Genomic DNA, 26,532 nt, shown 5'->3' with positions numbered 1-26,532 from the left:
CTCCCTTACCTCACCTCGCTCATCAACTCATCCCTGACCGCTGGCTACGCCTCCCTCCCGTCTTCAAGAGAGCGAGAGTTGCACCCCTTCTGAAAAAACCTACACTCGATCCCTCCGATGTCAACAACTACAGACCAGTATCCCTTCTCTCTTTTCTCTCCAAAACTCTTGAGCGTGCCGTCCTTGGCCAGCTCTCTACCGCTATCTCTCTCAGAATGACCTTCTTGATCCAAATCAGTCAGGTTTCAAGACTAGTCATTCAACTGAGACTGCTCTTCTCTGTATCACGGAGGCGCTCCGCACTGCTAAAGCTAACTCTCTCTCCTCTGCTCTCATCCTTCTAGACCTATCGGCTGCCTTCGATACTGTGAACCATCAGATCCTCCTCTCCACCCTCTCCGAGTTGGGCAGATTGCGTCCTACCTGACAGGTCGCTCCTACCAGGTGGCGTGGCGAGAATCTGTCTCCTCACCACGCGCTCTCACCACTGGTGTCCCCAGGGCTCTGTTCTAGGCCCTCTCTTATTCTCGCTATACACCAAGTCACTTGGCTCTGTCATAACCTCACATGGTCTCTCCTATCATTGCTATGCAGACGACACACAATTAATCTTTCCTTTCCCCCTTCTGATGACCAGGTGGCGAATCGCATCTCTGCATGTCTGGCAGACATATCAGTGTGGATGACGGATCACCACCTCAAGCTGAACCTCAGCAAGACGGAGCTCCTCTTCCTCCCGGGGAAGGACTGCCCGTTCCATGATCTCGCCATCACGGTTGACAACTCCATTGTGTCCTCCTCCCAGAGCGCTAAGAACCTTGGCGTGATCCTGGACAACACCCTGACGTTCTCAACTAACATCAAGGCGGTGTCCCGTTCCTGTAGGTTCATGCTCTACAACATCCGCAGAGTACGACCCTGCCTCACACAGGAAGCGGCGCAGGTCCTAATCCAGGCACTTGTCATCTCCCGTCTTGATTACTGCAACTCGCTGTTGGCTGGGCTCCCTGCCTGTGCCATTAAACCCCTACAACTCATCCAGAACGCCGCAGCCCGTCTGGTGTTCAACCTTCCCAAGTTCTCTCACGTCACCCCGCTCCTCCGCTCTCTCCACTGGCTTCCAGTTGAAGCTCGCATCCGCTACAAGACCATGGTGCTCGCCTACGGAGCTGTGAGGGGAACGGCACCTCAGTACCTCCAGGCTCTGATCAGGCCCTACACCCAAACAAGGGCACTGCGTTCATCCACCTCTGGCCTGCTCGCCTCCCTACCACTGAGGAAGTACAGTTCCCGCTCAGCCCAGTCAAAACTGTTCGCTGCTCTGGCCCCCAATGGTGGAACAAACTCCCTCACGACGCCAGGACAGCGGAGTCAATCACCACCTTCCGGAGACACCTGAAACCCCACCTCTTCAAGGAATACCTAGGATAGGGTAAGTAAGGGTAAGTAATCCTTCTCACCCCCCTTCTCCCCCAACAAGATTTAGATGCAAGTGGCTGTTCCACTGGTTGTCGTAAGGTGTATGCACCAATTTGTAAGTCGCTCTGGATAAGAGCGTCTGCTAAATGACTTAAATGTAAATGTAAATGTAGAGTTACACATGGAGTAAAACAAACATACAGTCAATAATACAGTAGAAAAATAAGTCTATATACAATGTGAGCAAATCAGGTGAGATAAGGGAGGTAAAGGCAATAAATAGGCCATGGTGGCGAAGTAAATACAATATAGCAATGAAAACACTGGAATGGTAGATTCGACAGTAGATGAGTGTGCAAAGTAGAAATACTGGGGTGCAAAGAAGCTAAATAAATCAATAAATACAGTAGGGGAAGAGGTAGTTGTTTGGGCTATTTATAGAATGCCTATGTACAGGTGCAGTGATCTGTGAGCTGCTCTGACAGCTGGTGCTTAAAGCTAATGAGGGTGATAAGTGTTTCCTGTTTCAGAGATTTTTGTTGTTTGTTCAAGTCATTGGCAGCAGAGAACTGGAAGGAGAGGCGGCCAAAGGAAGAATTGGCTTTGGGGGTGACAAGTGAGATATACCTGCTGGAGCTCGTGCTTCGGGTGGGTGCAGCTATGGTGACCAGCGATCAGAGATAAGGCGGGACTTTACCTAGAAGGGTCTTGTAGATGACCTGGAGACAGTGGGTTTGGCGACGAGTATGAAGCGAGGGCCAGCCAACTAGAGGATACAGGTCGCAGTGGTGGGTAGTATATGGGGCTTTGGTGACAAAACGGATGGCACTGTGATAGACTGCATCCAATTTGTTGAGTAGGGTATTGGAGGCTATTTTGTAAATGACTAGGAGAAGGAGGATTACTTTGGCCTACACTGTATAAATCACAGATACAGATGAGGCTTTCAAGTCACACCGACTGTATGAAAAATCCAATGAATTGTATTGTGTTTGCGTAAGCAAGATTTGATAATCCAATGCCTCTACCCATACTCCTCTGTATTTCTCTGTTTACCCTCCAGTACAGGGACGAGAACACATCACACAGAAGAACATTTCCCCTCCCTATGAAATCACCTCGGCACACTGTGCTAACCCTGACCTGGAAGTTGAAAAATGAATGGGCTGTCATCAGCAAGAGGGATGTGTTAACATTCTACAGGTCAGGGCTGCCTCTGCCTGTCATAATGACTGACTGTTTCTGTGATACCCAGGGGGACGGAAACTACACCTACATTGGACCAAACACACATCTATCATTTACCCACCATGCACCATGCCCAGGCACTTTGATATATCTCCCTCTCAATTGTTTCAATTCAATTTTTTGGGGTACGGGAAACATATGTTAACATTGCCAAAGTAAGTGAACTAGATAATAAACAAAAGTGAAATCAAAAATCTTATTTAACAGTAAACACACAGTTCCAAAATAATAAAAACATGACCAAACTCTCTCTGTGTCTCTCTCTGTGTGTGTGTGTGTCTCTCTCTCTCTCTCTCTCTCTCTCTCTCTCTCTCTCTCTCTCTCTCTCTCTCTCTCTGATGACATCAGAGAAACAACAATGAAGATTGGAGATGATGACACATTATGATTATTATGGTGTAAAGGGCTGAGGCATTAGGCCTAATGTGTGGACCAGTGGGATGATAAATGAGCCTATCGGTCTCAGGGATAAATTAACCATGCAGGATGTGTGTTATTGGGCTGGAGTGTCCACACCCTCTTAATGTTATTGGTGTCTGGGCCTCCAGCTCGGCCTTGGCACTGATTTGTACTTTATCATTCGCTGGTTTATGAGCCATGACCCCCAGCTCTGAATTATACCACCACGTGGACTTCCAATAATATCCCTGTGTGTGTGTGTGTGTGTGTGTCTTTGTCTGTGTGTGTGCTGTGCAGTCCTGAACATCACGTCTGAGACGAGACAGACAGAGATCTGTAAATGAGCTGCTAGGGGTAATCTCATTACCTGGCTAGGAGTCAAAGGAGGCTGTGCAATTACTACACCATAGCTTTGACACTGTAACTAGGCATGTGCACCTCCTGTGGTACCACCAAGACCACAGACAGACTATGATGAGATTCCCCCTGCTACAGTTTTCCTTTGGTTATCTCTGTTGGGTAAGACGTGTTGCGGTGGTTGAGTTAAGGGGTCTAGGAATAGGACCAACATGCACAAACACACATGCCGAGACACAGGGGAGGAGGGGGGGGGGGCATTAGGATCCAATTACAGCTCCCTCTGTCATACACAACTCATTAAGACACACTTCCCTGTCTGGGGAGCACCCCTAACTGCTGGGGGTTAAAATGTCGCGCAACTCTGTCGCGGTGTAGCTTACCAACCCTCACTCGTTCCTTCCTTCCCCCATTCCCTCCCTCTCTCCCTCCACCAAGGTATCATGTCCAATTAGGCTACAATATCCTCCACATGAAACCTGGCTCTCTGGTGGCTGCCTGCCTGGCTTTCCTGTCTTAACAACCGAGGGGAGGCAAAGGCAGAGTGATGATGACTGGACCAAAGACAGGGGTATTTCTGGAGGACTTGCCTTGCTTGGCAGCCCAGGGGAATTCCAATCTTGAGGCTCGCCCGGTTCTTTCTTGAGTAAAGGACCTTTGGTGGGCTGCTAGGGACCGTTGAGATTTGCACTTATTGCGCTCTGAAATTGAGGCTCAGGCCGCTCAACCTTGTTGTGACAGATCGATTTGCAGGCAGATTTTCTGTGTTGTCCAATTATAATTGAATTCTGTTTGCTGCCTGGGCCATGTTCCCTCCCTGATAAAACACAATAACTTTCCCCAGATTGGTGGCATCATGGGGTGACAGTGGCACTGTGCTGGAGATGACAAAGTGAATATGTGAGCACCAGATTAGCATTTCCTCTGTGGATTCAGCTGTCAACCGTCGTAACTCTGAGAAAAACTCTGAAGGCAAAGGATTAATTGGTGATGTGTCAATGTTTTTCTGGAGCTTTTTGAGGAGTTGCATTTTAATACATTCAGATAACTTCATACAAAGGTAGAGATTATTAAAAAGAAACCTGATTTCAACATCTAGTATTGCACACATAAGCCCCTTTTACTACATCAACTTTTAGTGTGGGAAATGTATAACATAAAGAAACAGGCTGTTTTACCAGGGAGCGCTCCCAGACATCTGGTCTAAGTTATACGGGTGCTGCTGCACTGTAGCCATTATCATGCTAAGCAGTCTATCTTCAGAAACAGACATCTGCAATTAGCCACCTCTATTACCGGCTTGGAGGATGCTGTTGTGATTCTTATAAAGTGGCAGGGCATGACATCCCCCGCCAGACTGAAAAGGCCTTGAAAGACAGCAGTGTGCTTAAGAGGGAATTCATCCACCGCACGGGTGGACGGACAAATAGCGGACCCTAACGACTCATTACTGTCCTCCTAATGTGGGGAGGACGCCCCACATCTCTCCCCACGTCTTCACTGTAGTCCTCTCTCCTCTAGGATCTCCCCTATTCTCTTTCTCCCCCTATCTCCCCTGTTCTCTTTCCTCTCTCGCTTCCCGGGTTCTCGTTCTCTTTTCTCTGTCCCCTGTTCTCTCCCTTCTCTTCTCAGTCCCCTCTCACCGGCCAGCAGTGTCCTCTGGGAAAAATGAGCTTGGCCAGTTAAGACAGAGGAGCTGCCTTCCTATGGCTCAGTGGTCATTGCCATGTGCCCTTGTGCTTGTATCGCCTCATTTAGGTTCGAACCCCACCCCCTACTCAATGGCTTTGTCTCGTGAAATGATCCTTCTTACGAGCAAAGAAATATCATTACCATTTAATGCACCTGTGTTTGACATGAAACTGCCCTATTGTGAGGCCACCAGTCATGTCAGAGAAATGAATAGGATCCTTGGTTGTTTTGTGCTGTTTAATAACACAATGCTGTTTTTTGACGTTATTGCATGATTCTTGTTTCCAGAGGTCATTTGTTGAATGTCTGTTTGTGTATTTTTCGAGGTAAGTGAGTCAAGAACAAATTCTTATTATCAATGACAGCCTAGGAACAGTTAACCCACTGTTAACTAGGGGTAGAACGACAGATTTATACCTTGTCAGCTCAGGGGTTTGAACTTGCAACCTTCCGGTTACTAGTCCAACACTCTAACCACTAGGCTACCCTGCCGCCCCTATTAGGAAGAGACATTGAGAAGGCAATACAATTGCTCAGGGAGACAAGTCTGGTAAATATAATGAATCCACAGGACCTTGAGCAGATTCTCTTCGCCAGGTGTAAAAGACACAAACAAACGCACCATAAAAGAAAAGCCTAGTAGAATTCCCGTCAGTACGGCTCCCTCAGGCTAGCTGTATCTCCCCTGAGTTTCACCTGAGGACTACACGATTCTGTCGTTCTGCTTAATAAGATAAAATATAATTTGTAAAACAGAGAGCCAAGTCCTTGCCACAACCTCCAGCAGGTCCTTCCTGAAGGTGGATTACGTTTCTGGAGTATTGATGCAAAAAGCCATAAGCCAGGGAACATTGTAGGTTGTGTTATTGTCTTGAAGGCCAACAATTACCCTGGCGCTGCCGCAATGCATGGAGATCAGATTTAATCACTCAGCATCAGCAGGCAGTGATTCATGGGCCTTCAGTCACAATGTCGGCTGCCTTTTGTTACCCAGCAGGCTGTGGGGACATGAAGGCTTCACCCAGAACCCCCTGCTGCCTGCCTCTACTGTGGGCCTGCAGTGGGATAAGTGTGTTTGTGTGTGGGTATGTGCGTGTGTGTATTTGCGAGTGCGTGTTGAGGATTTTTCATTAGGCTCCATTCAAACTGTCATCAGGGGAGAAACTAGCAACCTGCTAGATTGTTAATCACCAGCATCATCCAGGCTGGTGGGAGTATAGACCTCTGGTTCCCATCAGCCCAAATGGCTGGAGCTGGAGAATCTGGCACATCAGCAAAACAAAACAGAAAATAATAACAGGAAATATGGAAGAGGCTCCAGTTTATGGGTGATTTCAATCTGCTGCCGCTGCACAAAAGAGGGTTTTATTAAACTAGAATTGATACGCCCTCCAGATTCTGCACCAGCAAATTCAGAGGTGTGTGTGCATCGTCTGCGTACCCTGTTTGTCTCTATGGTTGTTGTCGTTATGTTGAAGACTTATTATGAGGATGGGGACTTGCCAAAATGCTGCCATCAATTGTTATGTTTATGACAGTGTAAACCTCATTTCATGTCAAGCAAAAAAGCTGAACATCAGCAGCTTACAGCACAAATTCCACAGTTGGACGCTGTTGTTCTTGCCGTTTCTAAAGTGAACTCTACCCCAGCAAGTTGTTTACAGTGGGGTTTGTGTGATGACTGGATTTTTTTGTTGTTTCAGATCTCAGAGGCAGAATGGGACGACCTCCTGGAAGAGTTTGAAGAGAAGAACTACCTCAACGCCAGACGTTGGAAACCAGGCCAGGATCCGTACAAACTGTATGCCTTCAACCAGAGAGAGAGTGAGAGGATACCCAGCAACAGAGTTCTCAGAGACACACGCCATTACAGGTAACCTACACAGCACAGCACGCGTACACAGCCCATTAATGTGTGTGTACCTTCATGCACACTCGTATGTGTGTTTAAGTGTGTGAGAAGGCATTTTGTCATTTCCATCTTAATGGCGCTTATTATGCCAGATCACCCTGTCTTTCAAACAGGGCTGCATGTGTCTGCTTCTGTGTGAGCTAACGATGGCTTGTTTCCACACATCGGATATGGTTTCTAGAAGATGAGAGGGAGTTGATCTGTGTAGCAGCAGCTACAAGCTGCATAGACATAGATAATTGCCACATGCGCTGCAGTTTGTGTGAAAACACCCCACTTCATTGGTGGGTGGGTGCTTACATTTGTCCTATTTCACACATGTACAAGTGTGTATTATGTGTGGTTTGGAAATTAGTTTTCAGCATAACACACTCCCCCCGAGACACCCTCGGAGAGTAGGGTCACGGCCAGGGATCAGCCATTATTGACGGCGACCCTGGAGCAATTAGGGTTAAGTGCCTTGCTTAAGAGCACATAGACAGATTTTTCACTTTGTCGGCTCGGGATTCAAACTAGCGACCTTTCAGTTACTGGCCCAATGCTCTTAATCGCTAGGCTACCTGCCACCCCCATTACGTTTGCTTTCATTCGCAGACTCCCAATTAGACTAAGACCATTAGTCTTACAGTGGATATCATTAAATTCCTCTCACTGCACGACTGATGTTTCAAATACCATGAAGCAACAAACCCTACATGAATCCCTCAAAGACGGATTCCCCCGGAAATAAGAAGAACACAGGGGATGCTACTATAATAGTGGAACACATACAGATGTGGAAAATATCAAACACCGTGTTTGCAAATATCATAGGATGATTTTTGACCATAGAAACACAGACTTGGCAACTTCCACACTCAATTGTTGACTGGTGTGATGTTTTCATGAATGAAAGCAGTTGAGCATCATGCTGACAGAGCCTACACTCTCGAAATGTTTAACTAACATACAAAAACCCTTAGGAGGCGAGACAATCGTGTTATTTTACACAGACTAATCTGCTGGCATGAAATGTTCATTTTAGAGCACTATGCTCTACTTCAACTTCGTTTGACAGTGATGTTAAGCTTCTTTTTCATTCTGTTTTCAGGACTATTTAGCTGCTTGCTTTTAACTGAAAATTCTACCCCAAAACTATCTTGCATCATATGGGGATGATTTCTGTATTTTGACAGTTATACTGTACCAGTCAAAAGTTTAGACACACCTACTTGTTCAAGGGTTTTTCTTTATTTTTTACTATTTTCTACATTGTAGAATAATAGTGAAGACATCAAAACTCTGAAATAACACATATGGAAGCATGTAGTAACCAAAATAAGTGTAAAACAAATCAAAATATATTTTAGATTTGAGATTCTTCAAAGTAGCCACCCTTTGCCTTCATGACAGCTTTGCACACTCTTGGGAATCTTGATTGCTGACTATTGAATCATTTGGGGACAACGTCATCAATGCTCCCTGCCTAGTAGACAGTTAAGGACACTGATGCGCCTCTCAGCCATACTCCCATCTCTCACAGCTTCTATTCATCCATGCTGGAATGAAGGGTGAGAGAATTGAACAACCTATATTGATTTTCACTTTTAGTGGTGTGTTTGTCTCCAGCCCTCAGGAACCGCCTGCTTGTTAGCTTCAGCAGAAAAACCTGTTTATGTAATTAATGTGATCTGCTCAGACCAAACAAAGGAGAAAGAGAGATGTGTGTCTTTATCATACACTTATTGTCTTGCATGTCGTTTTAATTTTGTTTGAGCTAATTGTCCTGTACTGTAGTTACCTAGTTGGGTATGTGGATGATCTTCACAAATCTTTATCATGCATTTTTACTGGTGGAGAACGATTTGCTGCAATGTTGATGAACATGGGGCAATTACTAATTTATGACATATCTCTAAGTTGCTTACAGCTATGAGCTATTTTCAAATGAACAACTGCACACCCCAATCTGGGTCAGCCTACCATCTTTGTTTGATCTTTCAGATTACTGTAAATCCATGAAAGTTTAAACATGGAAACTGCATTTGGGGAAAGTGGGATAAGTTGCAACCTTTTGGCGCGTACTGCACCCGGCCCGCCACAGGAGTCGCTGGTGCGCGATGAGACAAGGATATCCCTACCGGCCAAGCCTTCCCTAACCCGGATGACGCTAGGCCAATTGTGCGTCGCCCCACGGACCTCCCGGTTGTGGCCGGTTACGACAGAGCCTGGGCGTAAACCCAGAGTCTCTGGTGGCACAGCTGGCACTGCAGTACTTTTTCAACACTTTTAACATAGGCCTGGCCCTGCTGTTACCTCATATACCAGAAATAATGCCTTGCATTACGCCTGAGAAGAAAACAATTCAATTTGCTCAACTTGCTCAATTGGGCTCAAATTTGCTCAACTTGCTATTGACTATTGATTCAACTTAGCCCATGGCCATTGGTTCAACTTACCCAAGGCAAACATTTGGACTATATTAGCCCACACAGTTACAAGGATGCACTTTCATGCTATGTGTTTAAGACCTTATAGAGATCCCAACTGATGTATAGAACAACCTTAAAAGTATTTACTTTGGTTTAGATAAAGTTAAACATCATGAAACTTCTAACACAATAACTTAATTTGACTTGGTGAAAATCAGTTTTTTGGACCTAACCTGCTTCCCAATTTTTCCATGTGTTTTCTTCCATCACAGACTCTATGAAATGATGACCTCTTCCAAAATATTTGGTCAAATTAATAATTTTGTGTATGGTTTCCTTTAAACAAGGGTGGCTCAACTTACCCCTTTGGCTCAACTAACCAGATAGTATCTTTTGGATACAAAGGGAGAGTTTTCCGCAGATTCGGTTATTTGCATTTCGTGACCTATAAACATGTACTTTGAGCACAAATCGAACTGCTTATGGTTAGCCAAGATCCAGTCTGAAGAGCCAAATTGAGAGTTAAAGTTCGCCTTTGCCCCAGGTATTGCACTCAAGCTTTTTGGATGGTTGGTTGTTGCTGATGAGGCTAGGATAGAAAGCTGTTCCTTCTTGTCTCATTGATCGGGTCCGTCACACGGAGCCTCAGGCTTTTCCACACATTGACCTGGCTTCTACCTGTCTGTCAACCATTGTATCACTCCATCGCTTACAAGACAACCACTTGTCTCACTCCCTCTTTCATCTTTCAGGTCCCCCTGCGGAGAGATAGGACATGTGTGGGAATGTGTGTGTGTGTGTGTGTGTGTGGTTATGTGGGTGTCTATGTGTGTGTGTGTGTGTGTGTGTGTGTGTGTGTGTGTGTGTGTGTGTGTGTGTGTGTGTGTGTGTGTGTGTGTGTGTGTGTGTGTGTGTGTGTGTGTGTGTGTGTGTGTGTGTGTGTGTGTGTGTGTGTGTGTGTGTGTGTGTGTGTGTGTGTGTGTGTGTGTGTGTGTGTGTGTGTGTGTGTGAAAGAGAGAGAGCGAGAGAGAGAGAGAGAGAGAGAGAGAGAGACTGAGTGTGAAAGGTAGAAATGAGTCAGTTATTGATTGCTCCTCTTTATTTCGCTAACACTAGATCTACGGTCAGCCAGTCACCAGGACATGTCCTCCTGTGTTTGGCTAACACCAGATCTACGGTCAGCCAGTCACCAGGACATGTCCTCCTGTGTTTGGCTAACACCAGATCTACGGTCAGCCAGTCACCAGGACATGTCCTCCTGTGTTTGGATAACACCAGATCTACGGTCAACCAGTCACCAGGACATGTCCTCCTGTATTTGGCTAACACCAGATCTACGGTCAGCCGGTCACCAGGACATGTCCTCCTGTATTTGGCTAACACCAGATCTACGGTCAGCCGGTCACCAGGACATGTCCTCCTGTGTTTGGCTAACACCAGATCTACGGTCAGCCGGTCACCAGGACATGTCCTCCTGTGTTTTGCTATTACACAAGCAGCCTCGACCCCCTCCGGGACACACACCAGTCCAGTTGAATAAATGGTGCCTGGCATCCAGCCTTGTTTAGGAATTCATATTTACTCAAAACGTGAAACCTCAACTGCATTTTGCCGTTTCAGCAGGTCTGAAAATATATCCTCACACTGTCTGCCAAGTCTCTATTCACTGTAATATTTATGTTGAATTGGTGCCAGTGAATATTCACAAACGTCACTCCTCCCTGCTCCTGCAGACAGACAGGCAGGCAGACAGACAGACAGACAGACAGACAGACAGACAGACAGACAGACAGACAGACAGACAGACAGACAGACGCTAAACCCATTCTATTATGTTATGAGCTGCCAGCCTACAGCCCAGAGTGACCTTCCTAGAAATGCACAAGCATTTCGCTACACTCGCATTAACATCTGCTAACCTTGTGTATGTGACAAATACAATTTGATTTGATTTGATTTAGAGCAAAGCCTTTCATAACGGAAACATTCACTCACTGTCGTGGGGCTCACCAGTCGCCACACCTAGCGCTTTTCTCCACCTAGAAGCTAGGCTGCTTTGAATGTGAGGAACATGTTGCTGTGGCATTTCGTATGTGGTGGTTTAGGAAGGCAGCTGTGCTTAGGGAGAACATTGGGCTCCATATTTCCCCACAGACTCCCCTCCGCCTCTCAGTCGGCCATCGATCTCCATTGAAGCACAGTGGTTTAGTAATTACACAGAAAACACAGCACAGAAAATGAGTTAATTGCTCTCTGGTTCCACCTGGGTTGTTGTTGTCGTAGCTGGATCTAAATGTGTTTTGAAAATATACCAGGCTTTACTGACTCACTTATGGCCTGTTTATACCTGAAAAGCTCTATGTCAATCAAAGAAATGACCACGTTCTATACGATATTAATAACTCCTGTCCTCCACCCTCCTCTTTTTGTGTGTAGAGCCTGCAATCCACTGTACCTGAATCAAACATGAATCATTCAACTCCTGTCTGTGTTCTAGTAAAACAATGTTGCAGCTCTCACAGCTCCACAGGCTTCATTATAAAGCCAAGGAAGGCTATTGTACAGGGTGAGTTCTCTTATAGGAGGGGTCATTTTTCATCTTTGATTAAAAAAGGGGTTGTATTGAAATTGGGATTGCTGAAGCGCACACCTCACACGAGGTTCATTTCACAACACATTCTCGCTCATATTACTGTAGAGAACTTTCACCGCCTCTTTTAACCTAACGTTTCAGATGAATGGCTAAAATTTGATCAAAGTTTCTCACTCAAATTGTATTTACTTTTTGCACTCAGTTTATTTAAGTGTTACCTGAATTTTAAAAAGCTTAATCTTGAGAAAAGTTTGGCAAAAATGCAGTCAATTTAAACTGATGTGTTTGCTAAAATTGTCTTATATGTTCATTAATCGTCTAATATGCTCATTCATGTATTTGACACTGGGCATATTCATTTATACAATAATTATTATTCAATATGTCCTCACCTGGGATTTGAACTCACTACCTCTTGGGCCATGGCATTCAAACCTTCCTGCTATGCCACTATGTCTGTGTCAACTATGACTTAATTTCACCATTCTGTCTTCATTGATTTAATTTATTATTGAAACAACTTTCGCGTTTTCTGTATAGTTGTCTCTTATTGGTGGGGCATATTACTCTGTTTTAATTAATATTACTCCTTAATCCCTATGATAAATAACATTTTGTGTGTACTTTTAACATACGCGCAAAGTGTAGCAATACAAGGGCCAAATTAAAATGTTGTATGTTAAAGGCACTGTGTGTGTCTAATCAGTTTCACAGCCTTTTTTAGGTAACATGTCCAAATACTCATTTCTAATTGAATGAACCTATTAGGCAATTTGAGGAAACACATCATTTCAAGTTGACAATATTTTCCATATGTTTTCTTATGCATGGACCAACAAAAATGCTTAAGTTCAGGTAACACTTTGACTGAAAAGTGAGAAAAAAAGGCTGTGGAACCAGTTACTTAATGATATTTAGTTGAAACAACATGTTTCAGTGTTTGTCAGATAACCTTCGTACACAGTACGCAACATCAGAAGACGGTTGAGTAAAAGGTTGAATGAAATAGTTTGAAATGTAATGACAGGAGCCATCATCTGTCAATATTGAACGATGACACAATGCTGGCTACAGAATCTCTACCTCCTCTGTCGCACTAGTACAAATCAAATCAAATCAAATTTATTTATATAGCCCTTCGTACATCAGCTGATATCTCAAAGTGCTGTACAGAAACCCAGCCTAAAACCCCAAACAGCAAGCAATGCAGGTGTAGAAGCACGGTGGCTAGGAAAAACTCCCTAGAAAGGCCAAAACCTAGGAAGAAACCTAGAGAGGAACCAGGCTATGTGGGGTGGCGGGTCCTCTTATGGCTGTGCAGGGTGGAGATTATAACAGCACATGGCCAAGATGTTCAAATGTTCATAAATGACCAGCATGGTCGTATAATAATAAGGCAGAACAGTTGAAACTGGAGTAGCAGCACGGCCAGGTGGACTGGGGACAGCAAGGAGTCATCATGTCAGGTAGTCCTGGGGCATGGTCCTAGGGCTCAGGTCCTCCGAGAGAGAGAATTAGAGAGAGCATATGTGGGGTGGCCAGTCCTCTTCTGGCTGTGCTGGGTGGAGATTATAACAGAACATGGCCAAGATGTTAAAATGTTCATAAATGACCAGCATGGTCGAATAATAATAAGGCAGAATAGTTGAAACTGGAGCAGCAGCACGGCCAGGTGGACTGGGGACAGCAAGGAGTCATCATGTCAGGTAGTCCTGGGGCATGGTCCTAGGGCTCAGGTCCTCCGAGAGAGAGAGAGAGAGAGAAAGAGAGAAGGAGAGAATTAGAGAACGCACACTTAGATTCACACAGGACACCGAATAGGACAGGAGAAGTACTCCAGATATAACAAACTGACCCTAGCCCCCGACACATAAACTACTGCAGCATAAATACTGGAGGCTGAGACAGGAGGGGTCAGGAGACACTGTGGCCCCATCCGAGGACACCCCCGGACAGGGCCAAACAGGAAGGATATAACCCCAGCCACTTTGCCAAAGCACAGCCCCCACACCACGAGAGGGACATCTTCAACCACCAACAAACAACTCTACGATTCCTTAACTTGAGCAAGTTTAACCAGAGCCTGTGATCATGTGGCTGGGTCTGCGTTATAGGCAGAGAGAGAGAGAGAGAGAGAGAGAGAGAGAGAACCTGAGCCTACTGTACGCCTTCACTATGGTGAATCCCTAAAACAATACAGAAATACACTTCGGAAAAAGAAGGAACAGCATGTCAGAAACCAGCTCAATGTAATTGAAGAACCCATTGACTACAATCACTTCTGGGAAAATTGGAAAACACTTGTAATGGTTTTCTTCCTCCTCTGAGGAGTAGGAAGGATCGGACCAATATGCAGCGTGGTAAGTGTTTGTCATTTTATTAAACTGAACACTACAACAAAAAGAACAACCGAAACAGTTCCGTCTGGTAACTAACACAAAGACAGAAAACAACTACCCACAACCCATAGTGGGAAAACAGGCTGCCTAAGTATGGTTCTCAATCAGAGACAATGATTGACAGCTGCCTTTGATTGGGAACCATACCAGGCCAAAACCAGAAATACAAAACAAAGAACAAAAACATAGAATGCCCACCTCAACTCACGCCCTGACCAAACTAAAATAGAGACATAAAAAAGGAACTAAGGTCAGGATGTGACAACACTAAACAAACAACAACACGAAGAGTTATCTATTCAATACGGAGATGTATAGTAAACCACTTCTCCAATCTTTTTGGCACTATAACAAAGAACAAACAGCAAAAACATATACAGTACCAGTCAAAAGTTTGGACACACATTCAAGGGTTTTTCTTTGTTTTTACTGTTTTCTACATTGTAGAATAATAGTGAAGACATCAAAACTATGAAATAACACAAATGGAATCATGTAGTTACCAAAAACGTATTAAGCAAATCAAAATATATTTGAGATTTGAGATTCTTCAAAGTAGCCACCCTTGTCTTGATGACAGCTTTGCACACTCTTGGCATTCTTTCAACCAGCTTCATGAGGAATGCTTTTCCAACAGTCTTGAAGGAGTTCCCACATATTCTGAGCAGTTGTTGGCTGCTTTTTCTTCCCTCTGTGGTCCAACTCATCCCAAACCATCTCAATTGGGTTGAGGTCAGGTGTTTGTGGAGGCCAGGTCATCTGATGTAGCACTCCATCACTCTCCTTGGTCAAATAGCCTTTACACAGCCCGGAGGTGTGTTTTGGGTCATTGTCCTGTTGAAAAACAAATGATCGTCCCACTAAGCCAGGCCTGGGCAATTATTTTCCATGGAGGGCCACATTAGAATATATTTTTGCCATTGTGGGCCAGAATCATATTACAGGATTAAACATCATGTGTATGAGTGTGTTGACAGATATATCTACTGTAAATCCTGTCCAGATCTGCTACTTATTTTACTTTTTTAACCTGCACAGAAATAAACCACATCCATGTTCTCCTTTTGGTAGGTATTTTCATTATTAAACATGCAATGAACTACACGGAGGGAAAAGTACACTGTGCATTCAGCACCACGGACAGAACTCTTGTTAATGGGTATGCACAAAAACACAAGAAAGAGGGAGAGCTCAACATTACATTTAAACTACTCAATCAGTGTGAGGTATGAAGTCTCTGATGGGCATTGACTAGAGCAGTGAAGTCAGGTATAGTTTCTGACGTCGCTATGCACAGGATTGCTGAGAGGTGAGAGTCAGTAAGAGATAATCTGTGCCTTGACTTGTTATATTTCATCACTGAAAATGTTTGTTCACATGCAGTCCATGCAACTTGTGATTTTACTCCTGAACCGATTTAGGCTTACCATAACCTGTTTTTAATTTTTAATTCCTTTGTAAACAATTTTAGATATACAGTAGATATAGGTTTAAAAAATAAGTCAATATGCCCTTGAGCAAGGCACTTAAAGGAACAATTGGGGTTAAGTCTCTCTGGATAAGAATGTGTCTGTTGACCCAAATAGTACAAACATATTCTGAGCATGGCTCCTAATCGTTGGAAAGTTTTGTTCATCGAGAGATGCATAGAACCTCGTCAGTGACATTGTTTTGATTAGTTCTCCAATCATTGCATCAGACTGAAGATCGAGAAGCTCGAGCGTTACCCACATTGAAGGTGAAAGGAGAGGAAACCAACAGCATGTCATTTCCCAACACTTTGAAATCCTCAAAGCGAAGAGAAAACTCACCGTTCAAACTACGCAGCAGCGATGTGTACTTCTCTCGCTGGTCATCTCATAGGGAACAGACTAGTAGTGTCGCAAAGTGGGTGAGATTGTTGGCTTTTACTTGGCAGGTCAGGAAGAGTCATTTTCCCTTGAAAGCTTTGACAAGACTGTACATCTGATGTGCAAAAAGGCCTTTCTCTTGCAGTTTGGAATTCAGTTCATTCGTGAAGGCCATGATGTCCACTGTGTAGGCAAAATCAGCCAACCATTCTTTATCTTGCAGTTGAGGGAAATCCACATGTCTTCCTTTCATTTGCAAAAACGCAGCAATGGCTGACTTCAGGTCCCACACCCTTTTAAGCACATTCCCCAAACTCAACCATCTCACGTTTGTGTGGTAGGGGAGATCTGCATGACCCGACTTTGTCTCTTCCGACAGTGAGACAAACTTCCTGTGGTTTAAAGATTTTGCTATTATCACTTTACCACTTTAGTGACTGTATCCACAACGTGGCTCATTTTCAGAGCTCCTCCTGATGGATAATGCAATGCAGGAAAAAAAATCTGATCAGTTACTTGATCTTGTATCCTTTTCAAAAGGCCAACGCTTTTTCCTGTCAAGTTTGGCTACCCATCAGTGGTTACACTGGATAACTTTTCAAAACTCAGTCCCAGCTTTGCCACACACTTATCAACCTCCTCCAATAAATATTTCCCTGTGGTTGTGCTCTTCGTTGACTGCACTGAAGCAAGCTCCTCTGTCATTTCAAAGTTTGGGGTTATGCCTCGTAAGAATATAAACAATTTTCCAGGGCCATGGAAAAATAGGTGAAATCCTTTACCCTGTCTTTCAACTGTTGTTCCATATTCTCTGCGATGTCCTCAACACGTTGTGTCACTGTTCATCTTGACAGGGAAACATTTTCAAACAGCTCTTTCTTGTCTGGGAAGAGTATTGCTGCAGAGTCAATTAAACATTCAATAATGAATTTGCCCTCAGCGAATGGCTTGCTATATTTAGCAATTTTGTGGGACAGTACATAGCTAGCTCTCGCAATTCCGTCGTTTGCTGAATGCAGTTTTGTGAAAAGTCCTTGCTGCTTTTGCAACTGAGAAAGCTACTCTTTCGATGCACTTGCCCTCTGCTCAGAAGGCATATTCCTATATTTCTCTGCATGCTTCGTCTGGAAGTGTTGGGACAAGTTGTAGTCTTTCAAGACAGCAATGCTCTCTTTGCGCACTAAGCACACAGCTTTCCTTGATATCTCAATAAAGAAATAATTAGATGTCCACTCTTGCTGGAACACCCAACATTCATTGTCCACTTTCCTTTTCTTTGAAATCTCTGAAAAACAAATTTTGGAGCAAATTCTAGCAACTATTTGTAACTGTGACGTGTGTCAGCCTGTCAGTCACTGTCTGTCCTCGTGCAGTTGTTATATAAAAAAGTCCCACAAGCGGTGGGAGTTAAATAATTTCACGAAGGTGAGTATTCATTGGGCTTTTAATTTGAATAACAAATAATCTTTTCAAATACTTTGTGATCTGAGCATGGTTCCGCGGGCCATATTGAACACATTTATTTCCAAAGGACCGTGGGGTGAGACATGGATGCAGCTTAAGCCCCAACCTCTTCAACATATATTTAAACTAATTGGTGAGGGCACTAGAACAGTCTGCAGCACCCGGCCTCACCCTACTATAATCTGTAGTCTGCTGATGATCTGGTGCTTCTGTCCCCAACCAAGATGGGCTTATGGGGAGGCTGGTATTCTAGAGGTTAGAGCTTTAGGCCAGTAACCGGAAGGTTGCTGGATCAAATCCCAGAGCTGACAAGGTAAAATATGTTGTTCTGCCCTGAGCAAGGCAGTTAACACACTGTTCCCTGGGCGCCAAAGACGTAAATGTCGATTATGGCATCCCTCCGCACCTCTCTGTTTCAGAGTTGTACAACTGAATGCATTGAACTGAAATGTGTCTTCTGCATTTAACCCAACCCCTCTGAATCTCAGTAAGACAATAATAATGGTGTTCCAAAAAATATCCATTTGCCAGGACCACAAATACAAATGCTGTCTAGACACTGTTGCACTAGTGCACACAAAAAACTATACATTCCTCAGCCTAAGCACCACACTTAACTTCCACAAAGCTGTGAATGAGAGGCAGTTAGGAAAGCAAAGGCTAGCTTTTTCGTACAGAAATGTGCATCCTGTAGCACAAACTCCAAAAAGTTCTGGGACACTGTAATGTCCATGGAGAATAAAAGCACCTCCTCCCAGCTGCCCACTGCACTAAGGCTAGGAAACACTGTCACCACCGATAAATCCACAATAATTGAGAATTTCAATTAGCATTTTTCTACGGCTGGCCATGCTTTCCACCTTTATTTATTTTGCTCCTTTGCACCCCAGTATCTCTACTTGCACACTCATCTTCTGCACATCTATCACTCCAGTGTTTATTTGCTATATTGTAATTATTTTCCCACTATGGCCTATTTATTGCCTTACCTCCCTTATCCTACCTCATTTGCAAACACTGTACCTTTTCTATTGTATTATTGAGTGTATGTTTGTTTTACTCCATGTGTAACTCTGTGTTGTTGTTTGTGTCGCACTGCTTTGCTTTATCTTGGCCAGTTCGCAGTTGTAAATGAGAACTTGTCCTCAACTAGCCTACCTGTTTAAATAAAGGTGAAATAAAAAAGATATATAGACATAATATTTCATTTGAAATGTCTTTATTCTATTGGAGTGTAATGTTTACTGTTCATTTTTTATTGTTTATTTTGCTTTTGTTTGTTATCTTCTTCACTTGCTTTGGCAATGTTAACATATGTTTCCCATGCCAATAAAGCCCTTGAATTGAATTGAGAGGGGCCCTTGATTAACACCAGCAGGGGCCCCTGGCTGCTTTCTCCAGTCCCGTGGTGTAAAGCAGAGGAAATTGGTCTGTCAGAAGAAGCCTGAGGGGTCTAGTATTATCCTCCAGGACTTGTTCACTGTCCTTGTCCACTCTCCTTTCTCTTTCTCTCTTTTTTATTCATCTTTCTTGTCCTGCTGCCTAATGAAATAATTCATGCAAATGGTGTGGACTAATAGAGCAGAGCGGCGGGCAGATGACATAGAAGGAGGAGGCTGATCAGCTAGCCAAGCTTTGGGGCTGGGGTGTACTGGGTGGTGTGTTCTGCTGCTCTGACAGTCAGTAATGGGCATGTGGATCTCCCCTAGAAGGCCAGGAGCTTAGCAGAGTTACAGCCGGACGCGTTCACAATCACAGCCCCTGAGCGAGCCAACGCACACACACACCACACTAGCACTGAACAAGGAGGGAGGGAGGTCACTGCCGCATGTCCACCCCCTCTTTGTCCATTGTGTGTAGCTCTCTCTCCGTCTGTCTCTCTCACCAGCTTATGTTTTCCTCTGTCTGTCTGTCTGTCTGTCTGTCTGTCTGTCTGTCTGTCTGTCTGTCTGTCTGTCTGTCTGTCTGTCTGTCCATCCGTCCGTCCGTCCGTCCGTCCGTCCGTCTGTCTGTTTGTTCACATTGCCATCACTGGACAGTTGTTTTTGTTCTAGACAGCAGCCAGGGTTCCAGACAAATGCAATCAACTTCAGTTTCAACTCTTTCATTGAATTATCCCAAACAACGCAGTCCTCTATTACAAACGTAGAAGTCAGCAGTCCTCTATTACAAACGTAGAAGTCAGCAGTCCTCTATTACAAACGTAGAAGTCAGCAGTCCTCTATTACAAACGTAGAAGTCAGCAGTCCTCTATTACAAACGTAGAAGTCAGCAGTCCTCTATTACAAACGTAGAAGTCAGCAGTCCTCTATTACAAACGTAGAAGTCAGCAGTCCTCTATTACAAACGTAGAAGTCAGCAGTCCTCTATTACAAACGTAGAAGTCAGCAGTCCTCTATTACAAACGTAGAAGTCAGCAGTCCTCTATTACAAACGTAGAAGTCAGCAGTCCTCTATTACAAACGTAGAAGTCACCGCCTTATTTTAGCTGCTGAACTAATGACATGTTCACACTGTAACTCCAATAAAATCTTTTCTTCAGTTCTTGTCTTGTACATACACAGAACGTCTGTAGGATCTGTCTGTGTCAGTCATGTCTGTTTCACCCCATCTCACCTTGATGTTCTATTTCAGCTCACTCCTCCTCGGCCTGTCTTCACTGACAGGTACTAACTCCCTCAGGTGCCTTGGCTACAGAGAGGGGAGGCTCCATGGCTAGATGATTGACATAAAAAAGCACCAGGAACTCCTGAGAAGATCTGGTCTTCCAGACTTGGTTCAAATCAGATGGTTAGCAAACTGGTTACCTGACCCGTATCACTGGGCTAGTGACAGCTGTATAATCCTGTGTGTGTGGTTGGCGGTGCATATTTTTACACTTGTTAGGGGTCTGTAGGAATGTTCTTCACTTCCTGAATGTGGTCTGAGCTGCTTAATAGGGATGGTGGTCTCTCAGTAAGACTGCCTCACTGCCCTCTGACATCATTAAGAGTAGTTGTTAAAGTGCCAGGAGGGCCTAAAAAATAAATAAAGCTGTGAGCAGCAATGAACGGGGTTCACAGGATGACAGAAAGGACACAAAATCGGTTGGATTTTGAATTGTCTGGGAGTGGTTTTGAAAACTGTAAATTATCTGTTATTGGCAGAGACATTTGGAACACTCTTTCTTCTTGATCAATTAACTAATTTACAGCATGGTTATGTCACCATGGAAGGCCAAAACTCCCTCCCACCAAACAGGCTGAAATTTCAAGTGGTCTTTTCAAACAGCTCTTACAGGAAAAGGGCATATTATTACAACCTCATAGTTTTGAAATATATATAAAACACAGTAAAATTAAGTGTTTGACTGCACTGGGCCTCTTTGGGATAGGGGGCAGCATTTTCACGTGCCCAATTTCAACTTCCTGCTTCTCATGCCTAGAATATAAGATATGCATATTATTTGTAGATTTGGATAGGAAACACTCTGAAGTTTCTAAAACTGTTTGAATCATGTCTGTGAGTATAACATAACTTCTGTAGCAGGCAAAACCCCGAGGACTAACCATTCAGAATTATTTATTTTTGAGGTCACGGTCTGTTCACGGTCTGCACTTGTTTGCAGTTTCTACCGCTTCCACTGGATGTCAACAGTCTTTGGAATTTGGTTGAGGTTATTCCTTTATGCAATGAAGAAGTACGGCCATCTTGGAAAATGGTAACACTGTTGAGAGTTGGGCAAGACTAGAAAAGTAGCGTTAGTTTCCTCTCGTCCTCTATTGAAAAAAGATAGACCCGTCTTCAATTTGATCGATTATTAACGTTTAAAAATACAAAAGTATTTTGAAATGTTTTGGCAAAGTTTACAGGTAACTTTTGAGATATTTTGTAGTGACTTTGCGCAAATTGGAAGCTTGTTTTTTTCTGGATCAAATGCGCCAAATAAATTGACATTTTGGATATACAGTGGGGCAAAAAAAGTATTTAGTCAGCCACCAATTGTACAAGTTCTCCCACTTAAAAAGATGAGAGAGGCCTGTAATTTTCATCATAGGTACACTTCAACTATGACAGACAAAATGAGAAGGAAAAAAAAACGGAAAATCACATTGTAGGATTTTTTATGAATTTATTTGCAAATTATGGTGGAAAATAAGTATTTGGTCACCTACAAACAAGCAAGATTTCTGGCTCTCACAGACCATATTTTAATGCATCAACTATTTTGCTGCATTCTCACAATCATTAAAGACTGATGTAATGAGTCTAAATACAAAATCTGGATTGATTATGACGTATAGTTGATGAGGAGAAGATGATTAGAGATGATTTTAAGTGTTAGCGTTACACATGCAAAGAATGAGTTGTAAATAGTTTCCTTGTTTTTTGAGGTATTAATACCAAATTCGGTGTGGTTCATCTTAGGGATGTCCTCGATATCGACGACAAGTTTCAAGTTAATAAGCCACTGTGGAGTGGATTTACAGTGGTTTAAATGGACATGTAAAATCTGAAGACATGTAACATGGGCCCACATACCGAATTTGTTATTTTGTCCTATAATTTATGAGAAGAAGATTTTTTCATATTAGCTATTAACGTATATGCATCTACTGGTATAGTGTGGCCACCGTTGAGTCAAACTCTTAAGAGACTATTGTGTCCACAGACCTAATTTGAAGTGAATATGACTTTTTGTCAATGAGAAGATTTTTTTTATGATTATTTGAACCATTAACATTACATAGTTAAAAAAGTTGTTGAAACATTTGTTAATTGTGTCCCTATTTTTGTAAATATCAATGAACATTTTCAAGTTGATAGGCCATTGTAGAGTGGATTTACAAAGGATTTCAATGGACACACAAAATCTGATTTCTGATTTATCTATAACTCAGCCATCTCTTAACGAATTCCTTAGCTTTTCTCAAACTAAGTTTAGAGATGTACAATGGGCCTACATACATGTGTGGTTTGGACTTATGGTCCATGAGAAGTTGTTTTTCAAAGGTTTTCCAAAATCTATGCCGATTGACCTTATGGGTCCTATTTGAATCTGGTCAGGTCATCCAAAAAGTTACATATTGCAGCGTTAAGATGAATGCACTACTTGTAAGTCTCTCTGGATAAGAGCATCTGCTAAATGACTCAAATGTGCATGTAAATGTCTATAGGCTTTTACTGCTAATGTATGTTGTCACGCACCCTATATAGATAGACGCCCTGCTAATCATGAGTGGCACCTTTGGCTTTTTCAGGCTTTCATTCAACAGCATTGCGGCCATGACGATCTAAAGTACATTAAAAATAAGTCAGTTTCAACACCTGAAAATCATTACAGACTGTTCTTTTGGTGTCGGCCGACAGTTTCCTGTCCTATTAAAAACACATGAGTCAATGCCTCTACAGGACCATGTAGGACAAACTGAATGATGTTAGTTTGAGAACAATAACAAGCAATATCTCTCATCTCGTTCACCTCTTCATATTCACTATTACATCTACCCAGGTAACACTGTTTTCTTCCTGGTATACACTCTCTCCTTGTTCCACTCAGATGCTCTCTACTCATCCATCTGCTCCTGTGGAAACCTCGTTTAAACCTCATTTCCTCCTGTTGCTCGTCTGTGTCTTAGGGTTTTATTACCCTGCTTCCTCACAGGTAACCCATTCCCCAGCCTGGTCATGGTGCACTGCGCTGGGTCCTGTAGCGCAGGGAGGAGAGGGAGAGGGAGGCAGAAAGAGAGCGAGACGGAGGGACAATAAAGTGGCAAGTCATCAGCTCTGTGGTAGCCCTGTATGGAGCTGTCATTGTGACCAGCGGGAGAAACAGATGACAGACAGACTGGCACTGCGGGTGTGTTAGAGGGCCTACCCATCAGGGGCATTAAGCACCCCGAAAATATGAGGGTGCACAAAGTATGTGAGGATGGCTGAGGGGTGGTCCAGAAGGGTGCAACGTGGAGAAACAGCTTTTTCCAGCAATCTAGAGCCATAATCATTCAAAATTCTGAATATCTAAGCTGTCTGTATCCTCCTGACTGGTGGGTATTTTTTTTAAATAAGTACATATAAATATGCTTCTCTGCATCACTGCTAAAATCTGATTGAAAGATTGAAAGGAATGAGTCTTATCCAGTCCATTTAGTAATTGCTTGCTTTTCTAAAGTCTACCAGTCCTGCCAGCCGGCATGCCAGCTAAGATAGTTTGACAAGCTAGCTACTCTTACTTGATTGACAGTCTGAAATGTCTTCTTGGTAGCTCGTTAGGAGGTTGGGAGATTGGGAACCTATCTGGGCTAGCTAAAGACAACTTCATCAAATTGTGGCTAGTAGTATTACAGAGAAAAAATAAATACATGTCAAATCTGAGCGGACACTTGCCGCTGTGCCCCCTATGGGCATGACACCTCTGCACCCCATGGCCACACCACAGCCTTTTTCTCTCACTCTCCAGTTTTGTCTCTCTCAGTTTTTCTCGCTTTTACTCTCTCTTTCGATGTGGTTCCTTTCTTTGAGTGGCTGTTGCATGTTTCTGCCGAGTATCTCTTATACTCCAACTCTCTCCTTTTCTTTCAGTGTTAAATGAATGCATCAAAAGTGTGTCCCATGACTGTCAGTGTCCCCTCCCTCGTTTCACCAAGACTGGCCTCTGGACCACCCCTACATTCCTGACTACTTTTAAATGGATTAGTGTAAACTGATCATACACTTTACGAACACTCAACACTATAGGATTGCCCTCTCTAGCTGTATAGCATGTGCCTTTATTTTTCTATCGTGAGTTTTTTTGTCCTAGGTGTGTGTGAGGGAGAGAGAGAGAGAGAGAGAGAGAGAGAGAGAGAGAGAGAGAGAGAGAGAGAGAGACAGAGAGAGAGAGGTGTGGAGTCTAGACTCTAAGGCTACAGAAAAATATTTTAATTGTATTAGTTAGCTGCCTACAGCTGCCTGCATTGAATGAAAGGCCACAAGGAAAGTATTGAGAGTGCTTGGAAAGGTATTGATAGTTTTTCTTCTCTGAAACCTATATTGTAGGTCTATACTGATATGATGGGAAAGTAGCTATTCATCAAGCCAGACTTATAACATGTTTTTTTATTTAATAATCTGCTTTAAGAAATGAACAACTGAAGGTTATTTGTCACGTTTTACACTAAGAAACAATGTTTCAGCTGCTCGAGAAAATAACAGGGGAAACAGAGGCAAGAAATAAGGAATAAGCCGTGTGTGTGTGTGTGTGTGTGTGTGTGTGTGTGTGTGTGTGTGTGTGTGTGTGTGTGTGTGTGTGTGTGTGTGTGTGTGTGTGTGTGTGTGTGTGTGTGTGTGTGTGTGTGTGTGTGTGTGTGTGTGCTTGCTCAAGAGCATTGGCTGTGTGATGTGCATCCTCTCATAGGAGTTATACAAGCATAGCTAGTAGCTACCAAATGTCATTTTCGGTGAGTGTGGACATTTACAAGTGAAAGTGAACAAGAGAAATTGTGCAAATGAACAAAGTTGTGATGCTTGCTTTTCTGAAGGAAGAGAAGCATGTGTACATGGAGCAGAGGAGAGAAGAACAGAGAAGAAAATGGCAGCTGTACAGACAACTCCTCCAGAGCTCTTTGACTTCTAGTATAAATATAAGATAGCCGATGGCAAACATTTAGTAGTGAATTGAATACAAGTGACCAGAGGGACCGCCTAAGTGCCAAATTAACCTAGGTAGATTTAAAACAGCATTATTCTGGCAAAATGTTTCACAACCTCATCCATGTTGAGGAAGCGTGCCGTCCTTGACTCAACACTGAGAATTCCGAGGTGACTTAACCTGTCATCAACCATTGTTGTCCTAAGGTGGGTTTTAATCCGTTTTAAAGCTGAGAAGCTTCTCTCGCAAGAAGCACTGCTAACTGGTGTAACAACAGGAATCTTACAAAGTCAAATAGCTCTTGGAAGACCTCTTTATAAGGTTCTAGAAACACAACAAAGTCACAGAGGGTAGACGGCCTGTCCCTTACACCTTTCTCTCTCCTATCAAGAAGCTGCCTTGTTTTGACGGACCTCATGTTTGGATAGCTCTTTGGATGCTCTATCACTTTGGTCACTATTTTACTGTTCTACAGTGCTCATCATCAATGAGTCGTGAAATCTTAAACTTGTTTTAGGCATTCTTTTATATACTGTTTGTACTCTTATTTTGCAGTGCTCTGCAATCTCTTCAACCTCTTCCCATAGTTCTCCAAAGTAAATCTCACTTATGTAGTCCTGTAATGTGTCTAAGGGCACCTACTGGATCCACAGCCCTTGCTAGGTCAATAGAGCTTGATTGGAGCATGTCAGAAAGACATTTGGCATCACCAAGCACTTTACAAAAGGTAACCAAAAGCCCTATGAAATGTAAATCTATCTGAGAAAGAAGGCCCTTTCAAGTGTGGTATCTATCCTGTAGCACTCTCATAACTGCTGGAAGCGTGTCCCTCAGATTAAGGCATGCCATGTATCTGCATGCCCACCTTACATCCATCCGTAAGTCTCTGTAGTTCCCTGGGCTGCTGCTGTGGATACAGCTCTTCTGAACAGCAAGCCACTTGAGATGAACGTACGAGCCAGATACAAAGTTAAGAAACTTCTGCAGGAGAGCAAAAACAAGAACCAAATTCAAACAATGTGCATTACATTGCACATAATATGCCAATCTTGCACTGTTTTTAATCCGTGCAGACACATCAGAATGCTTTCCTGCTCATGACGGATGCACCATCACAGCCTTGCCTCTCAAGATAATTTCTGTAGTCCAGACCATGTTTTTCAAGGCAATCATTTATAC

At 43.4% G+C, this 26,532-nt stretch overlaps 1 protein-coding gene across 2 annotated transcripts in view; it reads left to right on the top strand.

Annotated features, from left to right (window-relative positions):
- The window catches only part of LOC118386926 (polypeptide N-acetylgalactosaminyltransferase 14-like), a 130,644-nt gene that overhangs the window by 16,453 nt on the left and 87,659 nt on the right, over window positions 1-26,532 (top strand). For both annotated transcript variants that reach the window (XM_035774933.2, XM_052523656.1), the window contains exon 2: window positions 6,819-6,988. In XM_035774933.2, the coding sequence (XP_035630826.2) occupies window positions 6,819-6,988 (170 nt within the window). The remainder of the gene's footprint in view (window positions 1-6,818; window positions 6,989-26,532) is intronic.

This window comes from Oncorhynchus keta, chromosome 8 (assembly GCF_023373465.1).
Source record: "Oncorhynchus keta strain PuntledgeMale-10-30-2019 chromosome 8, Oket_V2, whole genome shotgun sequence".
In the NCBI taxonomy this organism is placed as follows: Eukaryota; Metazoa; Chordata; class Actinopteri; order Salmoniformes; family Salmonidae; genus Oncorhynchus; species Oncorhynchus keta.
The sequence above is the reverse complement of the archived record's forward strand: the minus strand, read 5'-3'. Positions and strand labels throughout refer to the sequence as shown.